Source organism: Crocodylus porosus, unplaced genomic scaffold (assembly GCF_001723895.1).
Source record: "Crocodylus porosus isolate Cpor-Errol unplaced genomic scaffold, CroPor_comp1, whole genome shotgun sequence".
Taxonomy (NCBI): Eukaryota; Metazoa; Chordata; order Crocodylia; family Crocodylidae; genus Crocodylus; species Crocodylus porosus.
The window spans coordinates 26,254,396-26,271,988 of record NW_017728909.1 but is presented as its reverse complement, the minus strand read 5'-3'; the positions used below and the strand labels follow the sequence as shown (position 1 = coordinate 26,271,988).

The window sequence follows — 17,593 nt, the reverse complement described above, 5'->3', positions numbered from 1 at the left end:
TGTGTGGAGTGAGGAAGCATGTGAGTGTGTGTGGATATGTGGGGTACGGGTGGGTATGGGGCCTGGGGGCCTGTGTCGGGGTAGGGTGGCTGGGGTTTGTGTATGGCAGTGTGTGTGGGGGGACGTGTATGGTGGGGTGTACGTGTGGGACTCGCCCTATGAACAGACACATGCACACTGTGCGCCTGCGCGCGCGCGCGCACACACACACACACACACTGCCTGAGCGTGCGCACACACACACCTCTTCCCCCTGTGCCAGCACTGTCCCATGCTCTGCGGTCCAGTGATACAGCCGGGAGCCACAGCTATGTGGTGCTGAAGCAGAGCGGGGTCGGGAAAGTGGGCAACTGGCTGGGGGTGTGCCAGAGCTAAGTTGCTCAAGCCTGTAAGCCTGCTGAGGGCTCCCCCTGGATCCTACTGACCCTGGCTCCTGTCAGCTTTGGCATGCAGCTGGGAGCAAATAAATATTAATTTAGTAAATTTTTTAGGTGCCCTGTGGGCCAGATAGAATGGCCTGGCAGGCTAGATCCTGCCCGTGTGCTGTATTTTGCCCACCCCTGTTCTTACTGATGTACATTTTTTATATCATGTAAATGTAACTCTTCAGAGAGGCTGTGTCCTGCCAGGTCCCAGTTAGAAGGGTCGGGTTGGAATTTAGGGGGTTTAACATCAACCATAGTTTAAAACAAAAAAAATGTTTGGTTGTCAGTAAAAAGTTTGCAGTAAAATTTTTTTTCTTGGCTATAATTCCCAGTTCAGCTGCAGCAATGGTTTTACACTGTGCTGCCCCCCTCTAGGGTTTCCTCTACACTGATGCCCCTGACTGCACCCTACAGCATGCTTCCTCCCTCATCCTACCCCCAGCCTTACCTGCATTGGACCCAATCCCCCTATCCCATCACAGACCCCTGCAGAAACCTATCTGCCACCCAGTAGTATTACAGGCAACCCAGGACACAACAGCAGCAGCACATGGCTGAGAGAACACTCCCTACAGGGTGCTACGCTCATGCCTACATACCAGGCAGTGCTGCTGTTCTCTGCTGGAGCTTCAATGAAGTTGAGGCTGCATAATGTTTTTACTGATGACTGAAGTTCTTTGTTGTTTTGGGGGGGAGGTTTACAGACTTTACTGACGGACATTTTTTGCCTGATTTTTTTTTTTTAACTGACAATCTGTAAATTTACTAATAGTTGACAGCCCTGCTTGCAAGGGTCAAGAGATACCTTTATATGAACAGAGTAGGCTCTCCTGGAAACATTAGTGTCCAGCTGGCACCAGAAACTTCTTGGTGCCACACTTCATGGATTGTCTGTGTTCCCAGGAGGATTGAGTCTGTCACAGTCAATCAGTCTCTTTTTTTTCTACATTCTGCCTTCCAAAATATGCACCTTCCAAAAAAAAAAGTGCATATTTTGTTTGGGAGTGTGTTGTATGTGGGAAAATATGTTTTAGTGCTTTCAGCGCTTTGAAACACTTACAGTGCTTTGAAAATGCACTCTTAAACTTAGATTTTGACACCTAAGTAAAAGAGTAACTGGAGTTTAAAATGTCTTGTTTTAAATTGTGTATGTTATAATATACGTACTGGCTTAAATCCTTTGATAACTCTGACATTAAATATTTTTAAAGACACTTCACAGTTCTTTCAAGAAAACAAGTTATGTATATATATGTTTGTTTATTTATTAGATGTGCATGCTACCATTCTCACCAATTAGGATGGCTTGCAGAGCAAAATAACTCAAAATAAACAAAAATAACTTCTAACAGCCAGTAGAGTTTAAAATAAGCTGTTGAACAAAGTTGCATCGTAAGAATTGTTCTTTGATAGCAACATAGATTTATTTCATGCTACAGCATTTCTTAATAGGGTCATCTGTGAGTATAGTACTTTTCCTTTCATTGTAGGCAAAAAATAACATAAATAATGTTTTACTGAATCACCATGCTATTTTGGTAAGAAAATTTTGATGTTTCAGATTCACTGTTGTATATTTTATGAACACTTAACCACAGCTGAGCTGTATTAGTTTTTGTTAGGCAATAAAAGGGTATTCTGGTTAAGTCTCAGTAAACCAACAGTTATTTTTTCATTTACCTTGGTTTTCTCAAATTTCTGGTATATAATAATATAGTAAATGTTTTTTCCTGCTTATTAGAAAGATGCATGTTTCCAGTATCACCGAAGTAATTTTTTAGTTGTAATTAATATCTTAACAGACAGAAGAGGCGTGCTGAGAATCAGATAAAAGAGGAGAAGGAAAAGAAAAAAACAAGTGTGACATTCCGTCCAGAAGATTCTATTATTGGTAGCAATGATATAGAAGTAGCTGTTAAAACAGAAACACAGGTATAAGAAAATAATTATAATTCTGTCTTTCCTCTTTAATATTTTAAAACACTGATACAAGAGAGGCTAAACCAAGTATCCTGATAAATCTGTAGATACCCTTTCCTATCCCTTTCTAAGTGACACCACGTGCCTCTTCCCAACACGTGCACATCTTTTATTAATTCTTCTTTTTTTTTTTTTCCCAAGAAATTCTTCTTTTAACAGAAAAAAAATAATTTTTTTGTTCTTGTAAAATGCTTTACCACATTTTCTGGTAAAAGCAAATTATCCAATAGGGAAATTATTATATGTGGTATCTAAGAACATGAAACTGGTGACAGGAACAAAATTGAAAATACAAGTTTCAGCTGAAAATTAAAAGATGCCCTGCCATTCCCCAGATGTCACTTTCACACCCTTTCTCTGCCTGATCTGTTGCCCTATCTGCTGCTGTGCTGTCTATCCCTTCCTGATCTGTTGTGTGCCACACAGAGGCTGCCTGTGCCAATTGTGACACTTATCTCTCTGGTTGGTTACTCCTGCTCTATGGTATATAGATTTAAAAAAGACAGAAATGTATTGCCATGAAAGCTAGTTAATACTGAAATAGACAAGTAGCATAATCAAACTGGAATAGCATATTTGCATGTTGTGCAAGACATCATTGGATTTGATATTTTCCCTACATCAACTTCAAGAAAAGTGCAGATAGCAAAACTGACCATTGTAAGTCGCCTTTGTGGATCTAACCAAATCATATAACACTGTCAGCAGAGCAGGCCTATTTGCAGTCCTAGAAAAGATAGGATGCCCACCAGTCCTGTTAAGTCTTGTACATTCCTTCCACGACAGCATGAAAGCAACTCTTCGGTTTCATGGGTCTACTTCAGACACCTTTGTAATGAAAAGTGGAGTGAAGTAAAGATGTGTTTTTGCCCTTACACTTTTTGGAATCTTCTTGGTACTCTTGAACTGCACGTTTAAAGATATGGAAGGTGGAGTGTACCTTTATACAAGATCAAGTGGGAAACCCTTCAATTCGTTAGGACTCAGAAGTGAACACTAAAGTTAGAAAGGTGCTTATCAGGGAGCTTCTATTCACTGAAGATGCTGCCCTTGTAGCCCATGACAAAGACCTACTACAAAAACTCATGGATCGCCTTTCAAGAGCTTGTCAAGCATTTGCTCTCACTATCAGCACAAAGGAAACAGTTGTACTAGGACACGGAGTTCCACAAGATCCATCAATGACCCTTAATAAGAACCAGCTAGAAGTAGTCCAGAAGTTCAGCTACCTAGGCTCCACAGTGACCACCAACCTCTCACTGGGTGAAAAATTTAATGTTCACATCTGAAAGGCTGCCACCACTTCCAGTGGACTAAGTGAGCATGGAACAACTCAAGGCTTACCATCAAGACCAAAATTGAGTGCTCAGCACTCTCGTGTATGGTGGGGAAACATGGAAGACTTGTGCACATCAAGAGAAAAGTTTAGCAGCTTCTACCTGCACTGCTTATACCACATAAAATTCCAAACTCAGAGGTTCCTCAAAGGGCAAATGTACCAAGTGTGACAGCCATACTTAGAGATAACTGCGCTGGCTAGGCCATTTGAGCAGATTGGAAGATGCACATATACTCAAGGACATGCTTGTGACCGCCGGGCTTCAAATAACTGCTCTCAAGCGGTCTTTGCTCTACGGGTGGATGTCACCTCCCGGGCTCGTGTCGGTGCCGGAGTAGCTCTCTTCTTCCTGTGTCGCCAACCCCGTTCTCACCTGCCATCACTTGCTGTTCCTCAGTAGGAGGGGTCAGTTGACGGGATACTTGGTGGCCCGGGGTTCACCTGGCAGTCACGGAGCTTCGCCACCCCTACATCCCGGCCTCACGCCACCTTCGGTGCATCACCCATCCATTGGTCTCGTTCCCCACTGTGGGGTAACGTCTTCTGGCTTTGCCTTTAAGTGCCCACAGCCCCTAGCCACTGTGACCACCATAAGGGCCTGCCTATCTACCCTCCTCACCTTCACCCCTTCCTTCAGGGGAAAACATACAAAAGGAAAGGTAAACTTTCAGAGGCTTCTCTTCAGCCTCGGTCCCCAGGGTTCATGCCCCTTTCTCTCTGCCCCTTTGTCTGGGGTGACTAAATAAACGGACCAACAAAACGCAGATACCAGGTCACTCCCTACCCTCTTACTAGCTTACCCTGAACACTCTCCTTTCTGTGTCCTGTCGTCTTGGCACCCCACCTGTGGGTCGCATTGCTCCCAGATGCCTCTACAGTCGCATCTTCGGATACCGTGCCTGCTGCTCCCATGTTGTCCGGTGTGGAGTCCTGTCAAGATGTTTTGCCTCATGCCATCCGCGTCCTTGCCAGCTTTCCCGGCTCCATGGATCCTGTGGTGAAGGTTCCTCCCATCGCTGGCAGCAGCTGCAGCTCCTCGCCTGTGCTGTCTGCCCCCTCTGCAACAGTGGTTGCCATTCTTATTTCTGCCAGCTGGTGTCCGATGCTGACATCATTGGCCGGCCATAATTGAACAAAAAGGCTGCTAACAAGCCACGCAGGTTCCTCTTTCTGCTCCATGTATGTCTCGTCCCGAGCTGCTGGTAAGTGCCGCTCATTATTTTGACTCCTGGGACAATGCTATGTGGGGAACTATTGGAAGGAACAAGAACAGCAGGACAACCCAAGCTTTGCTATAAAGCTTTGCATGCAAACAAGAGACACAGGCATTTGGAACTGATCCTGGCCAATGGAAAACCTTAGCAAGCATCAGAACAAGTGATGTCATTGTCTCCATGAGGGCATTAAAGTCCATGACAGAAATTGGCTCCAACAGCTCGAAGAGAAAAGAGTCCGTAGGAAGCAAGCACTCCTGAAGCACCCGACCATGACGCATACATTTGCAACCGTTGCCACAGATCATGCAAATCTCAGATTGGACTGTTCAGTCACATGAGGCACTGCAAACCATCTACTTCATAGGTTGCGATATCCACTGTCTCTAACAGATGAAAGGATGCTATTGACAACGTTGTGCAAGGCATCACTAGATTTGCTTCCAATAAATACTTATGAGATGCTAAAAAGAGTTTTATCAGTATTAAAAAAAAATCCCTTTATGGTTACTCCTATGATCACCTTGATTTTTTTTCTGTAAAAAAAAATCTAGCGCATCCAGTTTTATACAGTTTTGGAACCAAGTTGACATTTATACACATGAGTACCTACAGTGATAGGCTGTGATATTGTAAATTGTAAAACTATTTGTGTTTGTTCTTCAAATCCCTCCTATGCAGCATTTAAATTTGATTGAAGGTGGACATAGTACTATCAGGACCAGATTCATATAAAGAGTGATATAAACCCAGATTAAGTAAATCAAAAACAACAAACAAACAAAAAACACTTCAGGAAAGACCAAAGTGAGATGTAATGTTTTGAGCTGCAGCCTGAATATTCCCTTTAAATATCTCTGAAATGTTTATAATTAAAAAAAAAATACAAATGTAAGTGATCAACCTGTCTGATTCCATCTTTGTCTATGTATAATGCCATAATGAAAGAAAGAAGGTAGAGAAATTATGCTTTCTAATAAGTTTTAAAACCCCTGCTCAAAAGCAACATGTTTAGAAGTTGAAAGCATCAAGAAATCCTGTAACCAGATCAATCACATTTTTCTCTTATTAGGTTCAGCAAACAGAATCCAGCTGTTATCTAGCAGATGATTTTGTCACTTCACTTGGTATGTATATGTATTTTCCTTTAAAAAAAGTCAAAATCTAAGATGCGTCTAAGGCTATGAACCAAACGCATGGTTTCTTTAAACTGGCTGTTTAGCAAGGGGGCAAAAGAACATTCACGGAAAAAAAAAGAGTAGTCATCTTTCTTTATGGATCATTAAGTCATCATTATATCTAATTTTGCTAGAGCAAGAAAAAGAGAATCCGTTCCCTGAACATGAATAGTAAAGAGATATATGCATTTTGCTTTAGAATATAGAGACAAATTGAATTTCTGTATTACACACACATATTATATATAATATATTACCCGAAGAAGAATGTCTTGCATTCAAAAGCTTGTCTAACTATCCCAACTATACTGTACAGTTGTTCCAATAAAGATATCACCCTAAGAAATCCTTGCCTCTCATATATGTTACTTACACATGCACGCCCCTAGCCCTTCAAACATGATCTGGCCAAATTCAGGATTGATTCAAGTTGATGCAACTAAAATTCAGTTGAGTAGGATCTTTTCAGATAATGATATGGTAATGAAATTGGGCAAATATTTTTACCAATATTTTTTTAAACATTTTTAATTAAATATGCTTAAATTTGTCTAAAAGTATGAGAAATAGTACACTTGCAGTGGTAAATTAGCTAGTTGTATTATAAAAGGAAGCTTATTGGTATATTTTTCTTTTCATCTTTCTTTAGTTCTATACAATCATTTTATTTTACACCATTTTAGACACATTCAGAGGTGCTGTTACTACTTCAGCAGCTCTACACTTCATGGCTTCCACAAGGAAAAAACCTGCAGAAGTTCAAGATGCAAGTACAAATACAGATCCAGGTAATATGCCAGCTGTAACCCATTTTGACTGTTACTTTACTGTCGTACAACCATTTATTTTCCAATACTGGTTTTTGAGTGTTGTAATATTTGCTCATTTTTTATTCGTAAATGTGTCGAAAAATATTGTTAGATTTGTTTTTGGTATCATGATTTTTAAAAATTTAAATGCTTAAATTATATAGTAATCAAACCTTGTGGCAGAGGTTTTATATTATTAGACCAGCTAGATATTTGCAAAAAAATTTCATTATTTGCAAGCTTTTGGGCACGGGGAAACTTCATCAGGCTTAGGAGATTGCAAAGACTGTAAAAGTTCTCCTAGGTAGAAAATGAAAATTCATATTTCACAGGAGACCTGAAGGTGCAGTAGTGAAGTTTCCTGTTTGGAACAGTTCATTTTGTGCAGATTGGGCTCAGAGAAAAGTTGGAAAAGACTTTTTACCTCAGTGTTTTCTGGTTGTAAGCAGGATGTTGAATCATATTTCTTTCTGGTTATGATGTTTCATAATTCACTGAAGACTGGAAAGATTGAATGCTCTTCCAGGCAGGAATCTCTTTTGTAGAGTGGTATCTCCATGCTCTTGGAATGCAAATTAGCTCAAACAAAGGCAGGAACTGGGTCTACGTTTCAGGTGGTAAATTTGGCTTCCCTCTTCTAAAACTATCAAGGTTTCATTTTAAAAAGTGGCTAAAATTCAATTATCTTCCGTGGGTCAGGTATTCAGGTTGTTTCCATACTGATCCAGAGGCAAAAGGAATCAAAATTCATGGCAGATGTGATAACTTTTATTAAAACGACTAGATATTTTGCAAAAAAAATTATTTATTTGCAAGCTTTTGGGCACAAGCACCCATCATCAGGAATATTTTAAAGACTGTAAAAGTTAGCAAAGATTATAAAGATTATAGGAGATTGCAAAAATCATAAAAGTTCTCTTGGGTATAAATGAAAATACATAATTCACGGTATATAGTAGAAGTTTCTATTCCTGAAGATATTCAAATTAAAAAATTACAACCATGCTGTTATAGTGAAGCAGATACAGCCTACACTAAATACCAGGTAGAACAATTATTTTTGTTTAACTTCATTATGTAAATGAAAATCATCACTTAAAAAGGGAAGAGGGTAGTACACCTATGGAGCTGTTATCAGAAATAGTTACAGACCAAGTATAGAGCTGTTGAAATAGCTAAACTTAATTATGTCAAAGAATAAGATCATTCAGAAGCCAAGAAAATTGTTACTACTTGTGGAATAGAGAGGTAAGTGCATGGAGCAAGTAAATGAGCCATAAAATGAACCATTCTTCTATGTAAAGTCTGTGTTTGGTAGTGCCCAATACAGTTATCAATTTTAGTTCCCAAAGCCCATTTACTGAAAGTGTTTTATAGGCTACTCTTGAGAACAAGAAGTATGAAGTTAGAGATTGGGGTGGTGGTTCAGTGAAGTGTTTTTTCCTCTGCTGATTTGGAGTTTTTATCTGTTTATCATTTTTTTGCAGCAGTGAGGGAGGGGCACAAATTCACAGCATTCATGGCATTCCAATAATTAGATTCTAGACATGGAAAATTATAACAAAATTATAAATTTTCCATATATAAAATCTAATTTGGTGGTTGCTTAAATTCAGGGGTGCCTTGGTTTCAAGTAAATATGGTACTTCTCTTTTCTTTGAGAGTGTTTGTCAATGGATAATAAGTATTATATGTTTTCACATAACATTTTTTACTTGTCTTTATATTAATCTATTTTAATTTTGCTTTTTTCTTTCCAATCAAGTTCTCGGGTCACATCAGGATGTCAAATTTGGCTCTGAAGATGTATTTTCTGAGCCTGGAAAAAAGCAATCAGCCATTTCTGCTCCTGCATCAGGTGTGCTGTCTGGCTTTGTCATCTTGTTGATTGTTGGTGTTTTCTGTAAAAAAGAAGTTCTGCATTTTATCAAATAAATATATCCACTAGTTGAATTGACAGTATATTGTAGAAGGCACATAAGCAGTTGAAAGTTAAGTTGAAATACAGTCCATACCCCTAATGAAATCCAAGACTGTTTGTTAGGCAAATAGGACTTAACACTCAATAACATATGCATAAGTAGTTGCAAGTTACGCTTACAGTTTGGGGAGTTGCATTTTATGATTTTTTAATAAGTTAATGTGGTACTTTGTCCAGTAGTGGTTTGGGAGCATTGTGCTCGTCAGATTAACAGTTAAGATGTCATACGTGTTCACCCAACATGCCTGCTATAAGCAGTGGTTACTGTAATATAAAATAAATATTTCATGAAAAGATTTCTGTGAGTGCACTTTATAACGCCATAGTTCATGCTTTTGTCTTGAGAAAGCAATCTGCTTTCTCATATTTTTCCGCAGGATGTTGTCCCTCTGATCTTTCAAACTGGTTTTTGCAAAGTGGCATCTGATTGTGTTTTGTGCTGAAAACTTTTGGGGAGTAGGTGGGAAGGTGAAGGAGCGTGATTTGTTCAGAGGAGAGTATATGATGAAGATTTTTTTTGTTTGAAATGGGTTTTCTGTTTGTTTTATTTTATAGTTTTAAGCCCCTGAATATGGGGATTTGTAATGGAGATACCCTTTTAATGCCAATATTTTAATATATTTCCAATAAGAATGTATAGCTAGCAGAAGGAGGATTACTATAATTTTATTAAATTAGTCTAGACCCATAGAAGTCATATGTGGGACAGACCTGTTAAGTCACACAGATAATTTGTTCTTGCCAGTATATGATTGTTACCAGCCATGTTTTGTTCATTTTAGGTTAAGACTGCCACTTTGGGCATACTGTTCTGTGCTCTAGTAATTTATTGCATTGCAAAATAATGTGTGTTCTATGGGGTTTATTTTCCTAATATGTTGTGTGTCTAAAGCAAGACATCAATTTGGGGAGTTTTAAGTAAAAGACTGTTTTGGAAACAAGTTATAATTTATAGTGTTCTATAACACCATTTTCTATTTTGATTCTGCTCTAAAAAATATGAATGACCATTAAATAACAGTATGACATAGTATATCAAGTACACTTACCCTTGTAAAAGTGCTGTGATGACAAGCTTTCTTTAATCCTTCAGTAAGTACATGCATGTTTCTAAATAATTTTTCAAGTATGCCGGGAGTATTTACTGTATGTGGCAATTCCTTTCTTTTCTAGAGCAATTGCTTTCAAGTGTCCCTCAGATGTTGACACCAGATGTGTACTTAAACCTCAGGTTTCCCCCTGCAGCAGAAGAGAAGCCTGATGCTACACCTGACTTGGTTAGTGCTCAGGAATATTTTTCTCATAAAAGAATTTCAACATGCTATTTGTAACTATTCACATGTACTTGAGTTCACCTCACCAGTATCTATGAAACCTTATAGAAGGACTTACTTTTTTATTCCAAAGACATAACTATCTTGTTCAACTCAACCACCTAAACTAATAAATGGGTTAGAGTTGGAGATAATGAACAGTCTACCACACATGTATATGATGTGCATTGTTTTTTGATTTTTCCGCCTGTGGTTCAGGTTAGACACAAATATATCAGCGTGATTGACATTGAAGATAATGATCTCCTGAAGGATTTGCCTGTCATACTTGAATCTACAGAAATGATAGATACCACACAACAACTTAAGAATCTTGAAGTGCCATCTTCTGCCAAACTGCATCATTTGGCAGCCTCTGTCACTAATACAGTGCCTCCCAGTGATTTTCAGAGAAAAGGTAACAAGTATTAATTGACTCATATTTATTTAGCAGAAAAAAGGCTAACAAAAACTTTCATTGTAGTGCCATTTCCCTTCTACCTGAAAGACACAGCCATTTTTCCATTCTTTTCTACTCCCTTCAAGCCTAGCCCTTCCACTTGAGAAACTCCAGAGTTGCTCTGCACTTTGTTTTTCCCTTTGAGCTCCTTCTCTTCTTGAGATGCTCTGTGATTCTTCACCATTCTCACTGTTGTCATCCCCTGGCAATGGAGCCTGCACTGCCAGAGAGCTGCCTGTCAAAAGGGTTAGGATTTCACTGTAGTGAAAGGGCTCTATGAAATGCAGTGATGTCTTGGAAGAATTCCCACTTGTTGCCAAGCAGAAGGAACAGCGGACATTTTCCAACCCTCCCTTGTGACATAGATCCCCAGATTTCTGTAGGTTCTGGGATAATGGGAAACGTTGAATGTTTTTCTTTGGTTTGGGAGCAAGAAGATTTATGTACTAAAGAGACCATTTTCTTTAATCCTGTTTGCACCTCAAAACATGGAGGTAAATCTCATATACATGCCCACACCTTTAATATTGAAAAGTTTGAAGGTGACACTGTTCCCACCCCCACCCCACTTTTTTGTTTCAAGATAAACATCTCCAGCATGTGTCATTGCAAATACCAGAAGAGAATATTAAGTCAGATTCTTTCAGAGACAGCCTGACTTGGAACCTGATGCATGAAGATGTCAGCACCATCCCTTCTCCAGGGCTGACAGCCAAACTGATTAGCAAAGAATATCTTTCCACAAAACTTCAGGAAATGGATATACAACTGCTGGCACTACAGAACATAGCAGAGAACATGGAGAAGGATTTCGGCAACACTAAACTTGTGAGTTTAGACCATCTGTCTGCTCCCCTTTTTGAAATGATTTTGTTTTTTCTTTCAGTTAAAATTAGAATTTAGATTGTGCAATGATATATTTCCTAGCCAGGTTTGTATATTTAAAAAATGGAGGATTACATACTGTCCCTTTACCTTCAGTGTTGGATATGTAAGTCAGAGAATCACAGAAAAGTAGGACTGGAAGGGACCTCTGGAGGTCATCTAGCCCAACCCCCTGCCTGAGGCAGGATCCTCCCTATCCAACCAGTCAGCCCTGTTACACATCTTCAATGCATAACACCCTAACCTGCCACAGTTAAAGGAGGGGGACAACAATGCAGGATTATTAAAATATGCTTGGGAGATCCAAGGAAGAGGGCCTTGTCCTTCACTACAGGGGAAGGCAAACACCCCCTCCCCCCCATACAAAACAGTCTGACTTTGGAACAAAATTGCTTCCTGGCCCCAGTGTGGTGTTTGGTGTGATCTTGAGCATAGAGGCAAGACCATCTAGCTAGGAACCTCCAGAGTTTTGTCACAGCAGGAGCATTGGCACACGCCAGGCATAATTTCCAGCCTTGGCTGCAGCCATTGCCTCTGCAAGAGGCGGAAAAAAAAACCTGGCACATTTAGCAACAGGAGGGGGGGAAAAAATCTTCCTAGCCCCATTTGGCAACCAGAAAAGTCCAGAAGCATGGACAAGATATGTAGTGTAGCACTGAACAAGACTTGTATTGACACCTTTGATTCTTCCACTGCCAGTAATCTATGAGAATATTAAGAAAAAGAATAATGGTAAATGATTGTAAAGAAAAAAATCACTTTGGAACAATCCTTTTTAAGAATATTTGATATATAGTTGTTTTTATTCCTGTCTTAGTTGGTAAATACAATAGAAGATTTAGGAATGGCTGCTGATCCTGACATAGGGGCTACTTCCTTTTTCTCAGAAGGCACTGGAGTTATAGATGAAGGTATGTGTCAGGGGAATGGCAGATAGAAGGCCATGTGTTTAACTATGGAATTCTGCAAATGTATTATTATCACTTCAGTGTTACCTTAGAAGGTTTCAGTGAACAGTACACTAAATATTACAAAGCTGATAAAAAAAAAAATCAGCTTACTCATCCAAAAGAAAATGAAAGGTAGAAAAATCAGGATACTGATATACGAAGTGTTTACTCAACATTATTGTACGTGAAGATACACACATGTGCTCTTAATTGTTTCCATGGCTTGGATGTAGAACCCAATCTTGAATTTTAGAGATGATGGTACTTACTGCTGCTCTCTTGTAAAATCAGATATTTTGTATGTATAGACTTGCTCATTACATTGTATAATATGGTAATTTGACCTCTGAGACCATTTCCACACGTCCGTGGACAGTTGGCTCCCTGGAGACAACTAGTGATGGTGCACCTTGTGCCACCACTAGTTATCCCCAGGGAATGGCTGTGCCATGTGCACTCTGGAGTGCAGCAAGTGGCCCTGGGTGGTATAAGGGAGGCTGGGACCAGCACTGGGTCCAGCAGGCTTACCTGGGATCCTGGGGCATCCACTCTGCCACTGCAGGACACAGGATACTGGGTGAGATGGACCCATGGTCTGTCCTAGTAAATGTCATTTTTTTATGTTCCTGTTCCAGATGCTGATCTGTGGTTCCCATCAGCCTAGGCCCTCTGGCAAAACTAGCTACAATATATTCTTTGCACTCCCATGTCCAAGAGGAAAAATATTTTCTTGAGCTCTTTGGACAGTGCAGAGTCATACTCCTCACACTGTGGGTCTCTGTCTATGAAGCATAATTGATTTCTTGGCTTGTTCACTATGCTGTCCATAGTGGAATTAAAACAGGGGTGGGCTATTATTTTGGCTGCAGGTCTACTTAATGAGTTTTTGGGGACCTGTTGAGGGCCATATCCATCTCTCTGTCTCCTCTTCCCTCTGTACCTGTCACCCTCCCGAACCTAACTGAAGCTGTAGTTTAGCAGGAGCTCTTAGCTATGGATCCAGGCAGGAGCTGCTGCTGTGTCTGGCAGGCAGTAGAATCAGAACCAGCCAGCACTGTCACAGCTGATGCTGATGTCTGCCCAGCTAAGCATGGCAGCTCCTGCATGAGTCCACAGCTGAGCACTGGGGCTCCTGGCGAACTACAGCTTCTGCCAGCTTCTGGAAGAAATGGTGGGCAGGGAGGGGGGAACGGGCAGGAGAGACAGATGCTGGCAGCAGCTCCTGCCTGGGTCCATGGCTGAAGCCACTGGCAAGTTCTATGTCAGGGATCTGGGCAGGAGCTTCCACCGTGCTGGGAGGGCAGCGGTTCAGCTATGGATGCCTCCAGCAGGTTCTGTATCCAGGCTCCTGAAGCTGCCCACAGTATCCGCATCTGATGCCACCATCTGCCTGTTGTGGTGGAAGCCCCACCCAGGTCCACAGGGCAGAGGTAGTCCTGCCCACCCAGCGACATGTGACAACCAGAGCCACCAGCTGCCCACGAGCCATATCCACTGAGTTGACAGCCATCCACCCGTGGGCCAGATCAAATCTGTTGGTGGGGCAGATCCAGCCCACGGGCCATATTTTCCCTACCCTGATCTAAAATGGAGTGTTTGTTTTGGGTTAGAAGGGCATGCTCATTTTTTCAAAGTACAAATTCCTAATTGTGATATTTTTACACTGTATTTTATGTCAGTTTCTTTTTGTGTTCCTTACTATGTCTATTAATCCTTCTATTGCATTAGGATGTTGTTCAAGTCGTACGAGTTTTGATGTTATGGATAAAGAAAATGAGGGTGCAAAACCTGAATACTCTGTATGTAGTTATACTGCCTTACAGACTTGCTCCGTTTCCCCTGCAACTTCAGCTGCTAACTTTCCCAGTGGCACAAAGTCATCTTCTGGTACAGTTTTAATTTACTCTTTTCCCCGCCCCATCCTTGTTTTAAAAAAAAAAAAGGCAAGCAGGCCTTGTATTAATATTTTCCATTAGTATACTGTGAAATATAGTTATAGTAATATGTTTGTAGACGGTCAGTTTACAGCCTTTTTACATTGCTTGATTAAAGTATCTGGAATTAGAAATTATGTTTCTGTAATAGATTTTTATATAATCCTAGTCTCCTTAGTAAGCTCTAGGGGTGCACTGATAAAGATTTTTTTGGCCAATACTGATGGCCAATTATTAACCAGCCATATCGGGTGATACCGATCCAATTGCCGATATGCCACCTGGCAGCTTGAAGAGCAGTGACCAGCCATTAAGTCTGTGGGGGGGTGGGGCGTGGGGGAAGGGGTGTAGGTGGGCATAGGTAGAGGGGTGTAGGCAGGCACAGATAGAGGTCCCCATGGTGAGGGAGGGAAGGGGGTTAGGGCAGTGGCAGGTGCTGCCCAGCCAGGGTAGAGTTATGGGGTGGAACCACAGGCAGCTCATCTAGGGGGCGTAGGGAGGCAGCTCCTGCTGCTGAGTGCATCCCCCAGGGGAGGCATGGGGGGGGTATGTGCCCCCCAGATTTGTGTGCAGGGCGAGGGTGGGCTGGGGGATGTGCTAGCCTTTCTGTGGTTGGGGGCTGGGCCAAGGATGCAGTTGGGGCAGGTGACAGCAGAGCAGGTATGGGCAATAGGGTGGGCTGCAGCCCCAAATTCACTGTAGCCACCTCTCGCAGCACTGCCACTGCCCTCCCTGTCTGTGTCGAATGCAGCCCTGGCCCAGTCCCTGCCAGGAAGAGACCAGTGAAGCCGATTGCCGATAATGCCAATTGTCCTTTTATCAGTGCTGATACGGTATGAATCAATATATTGGTGCACCTCTAGTAAGTTCTCTGTGTAAGCAGTGGTAAATCGCAAGTGCCCAAGCAAGGCCAAATCAATTGGATAAATGTTACTAAGTTTATAGACCATATATATTTTAAACTGGTTGCTGAGTCTTAATACAGATACAAGATGACATTTTCAGCGGCACAAGTTAGTTAACAGTATTTAGTTGTACAATATTCTATTTATTCACTTCAATATAAACATATGTAAACTTTAATATATAAATACAAGCATATTCAATTTGAAGGGTTTCTGTTTCATCTAAAAAAAATTATTTTGTGACCTTTGCACAGAAGTTGCATATTAAACATACCTGTGTTTAAATTGCTATTAATTAAACCTATTTCTGTTTCAGACATTCAAATAAACAAAGAATTAGGCAATAGGTAAGGATCTTGAAAATACCTGATTTTATTGAAAATATTTATTTTATACTAAATCACCACTGTTGTGTTTTATAAAAATCATACTGAAATAAGGTGTTAAAAGCTGGAGATGATATTAGTAGAGAAATCCAGGCATTAATAGAATTATGTTCTAAATATTATGCTTTTTAGTAATTTGCTTTTACACCACTAACATGAATCAGAATAATCTTAACATACACTAATAGAATTAGAATTAAAATAAACAGATTTTATGTGAGACACTGTACAGCTGTAGTAGACAACTTTTTCCACTTGCGGACCAGAGTGCTCCATCCTTACCTGGCATTTTTCCTGCGGTAACATGAGAAGTCTGCCAGTACTTCTTCCTGCAGTGACACAGGGAAAAGTCCCACCTCCACAGGCCAGATCCAACTTATGGAGTCATTGGGCACGTCCACACATGCAAGCACATGAGCTTGCAGCAGCTCAAGTAGAAGCGATGCTTTTTGCCTCAGTGCATGTGCTCAGACATGCACTTTGTTGTGGAGCAAATTGTGCTACTTGGGGCAAAATAACCCTGCCTGGCTCCTCACGGATCTGCAGCCAGGGGCAGCTGAAGCACAGGGCCAGCACCTGTGCTGTCCCCAGCAGTATAAAAAGCTGCCCAGGCAGGTAGCTCAGGGCTACTCGCTCTCAGGAGCTTCTAAGGCCCAGCCAATTGGTACCTGGGTACACTACCCCTTGTGCCAGCTGGACTGCTGAAGCAGCATTGAGAGTTCCTTGCATCCTCTACCCACTGCAACAGTCTGGCAGTGGGGGCTGCTGCCTGGCTGTGATCTGCTGCATACCTGCCAGACGCAGATGAGGCATCTGTCCCTCTGGGCCAGCTGCCAGCGGGCTGTGGCTGTGGAGTTGGCCTTTTGTGCGACACTACTGCCATGCATGCCCCCTGCCCAGCCATCTGGGCAGCTAGTGACCGGAAGATGTTCCAGGTGTGGTGGCCTGCTTTGAACTGTCAAAACATGTCCTCCTGGCCCCAGTTGGCCAGGAGTTCAGCCATCTCCATCTGGGTCCAAGGTGCCAGCCCTGAGCAGGCAGGGTCCTGCCACTGGCCTCCCTAGCAGGAATTCTGGTGTTCCCTATTAGAAAACTGAAAAATCCCTGATAAAAAAAAAATCCCAATGTCACACTGTAAAATACCCCCAAATCCATGTTCCTCCACAAGTAAAACAAAAGACCACTATAAGGAAAGAGAGCGAGAGATTGAGACAGAGACAGCGATAACGATCATTTGGGCAAGGTTTTATTGATACATCTACAGTGTTAAAGCAATTTTGTAAACTACCAGTATCTCTATCATCATAAAGTGAATTCTAAATACATGTTTCATGAATACATGAATATATATTTTGCTGCCCCCCACAGGTCTATGCCTCCTCCAACAGGGCCTAGCCCTTCCTGCATGGCCCACATGCCCTACCCCACACCCGCTTGCTCCCCCAGCCCCCTGGATTGCTGCCCTGCCTCATCCCATCCCCTGCCGGCTCGTGCAGCCACTCCCCCAGGCCTCCCAATGGCTGCTCTGCCCAACCCCATCCCCCACTTGCACACCCAGCCCCCCATGGCTGCCCCCTCAACCCCAGCCTCCAGCACTTTAAACAAACAAACAAAAAAAGCCTCTACTTAGCGAGTACGGGCTGTGGATCCTCCTGGCAGAGCACCCCTGGGCAGCACAGGGCAGCAGGGCCCGCGCTGGGACTGCTGGGGCTCTCACCCTTCCCTGCACTGTGCAAGTGGGGCCCCAGTGACTTAAATGGGATGGGACCAGGCGGGGAAGGGATGGGTGGGGATGGGGAAGCTATCGAGGGTGTTGGTGGCAGGGGGCTGGGTG

At 41.9% G+C, this 17,593-nt stretch overlaps 1 protein-coding gene across 5 annotated transcripts in view; it reads left to right on the top strand.

Annotated features, from left to right (window-relative positions):
- CUNH5orf42 (chromosome unknown C5orf42 homolog) overlaps nucleotides 1-17,593 on the top strand; it is a 102,754-nt gene that overhangs the window by 73,505 nt on the left and 11,656 nt on the right. For all 5 annotated transcript variants that reach the window (XM_019531977.1, XM_019531976.1, XM_019531975.1 and 2 more), the window contains 10 exons: nucleotides 2,228-2,357; nucleotides 6,031-6,085; nucleotides 6,820-6,924; nucleotides 8,711-8,803; nucleotides 10,100-10,203; nucleotides 10,459-10,657; nucleotides 11,283-11,527; nucleotides 12,402-12,495; nucleotides 14,263-14,421; nucleotides 15,690-15,720. In XM_019531977.1, coding sequence (XP_019387522.1) covers nucleotides 2,228-2,357; nucleotides 6,031-6,085; nucleotides 6,820-6,924; nucleotides 8,711-8,803; nucleotides 10,100-10,203; nucleotides 10,459-10,657; nucleotides 11,283-11,527; nucleotides 12,402-12,495; nucleotides 14,263-14,421; nucleotides 15,690-15,720 — 1,215 coding nt within the window. The remainder of the gene's footprint in view (nucleotides 1-2,227; nucleotides 2,358-6,030; nucleotides 6,086-6,819; nucleotides 6,925-8,710; nucleotides 8,804-10,099; nucleotides 10,204-10,458; nucleotides 10,658-11,282; nucleotides 11,528-12,401; nucleotides 12,496-14,262; nucleotides 14,422-15,689; nucleotides 15,721-17,593) is intronic.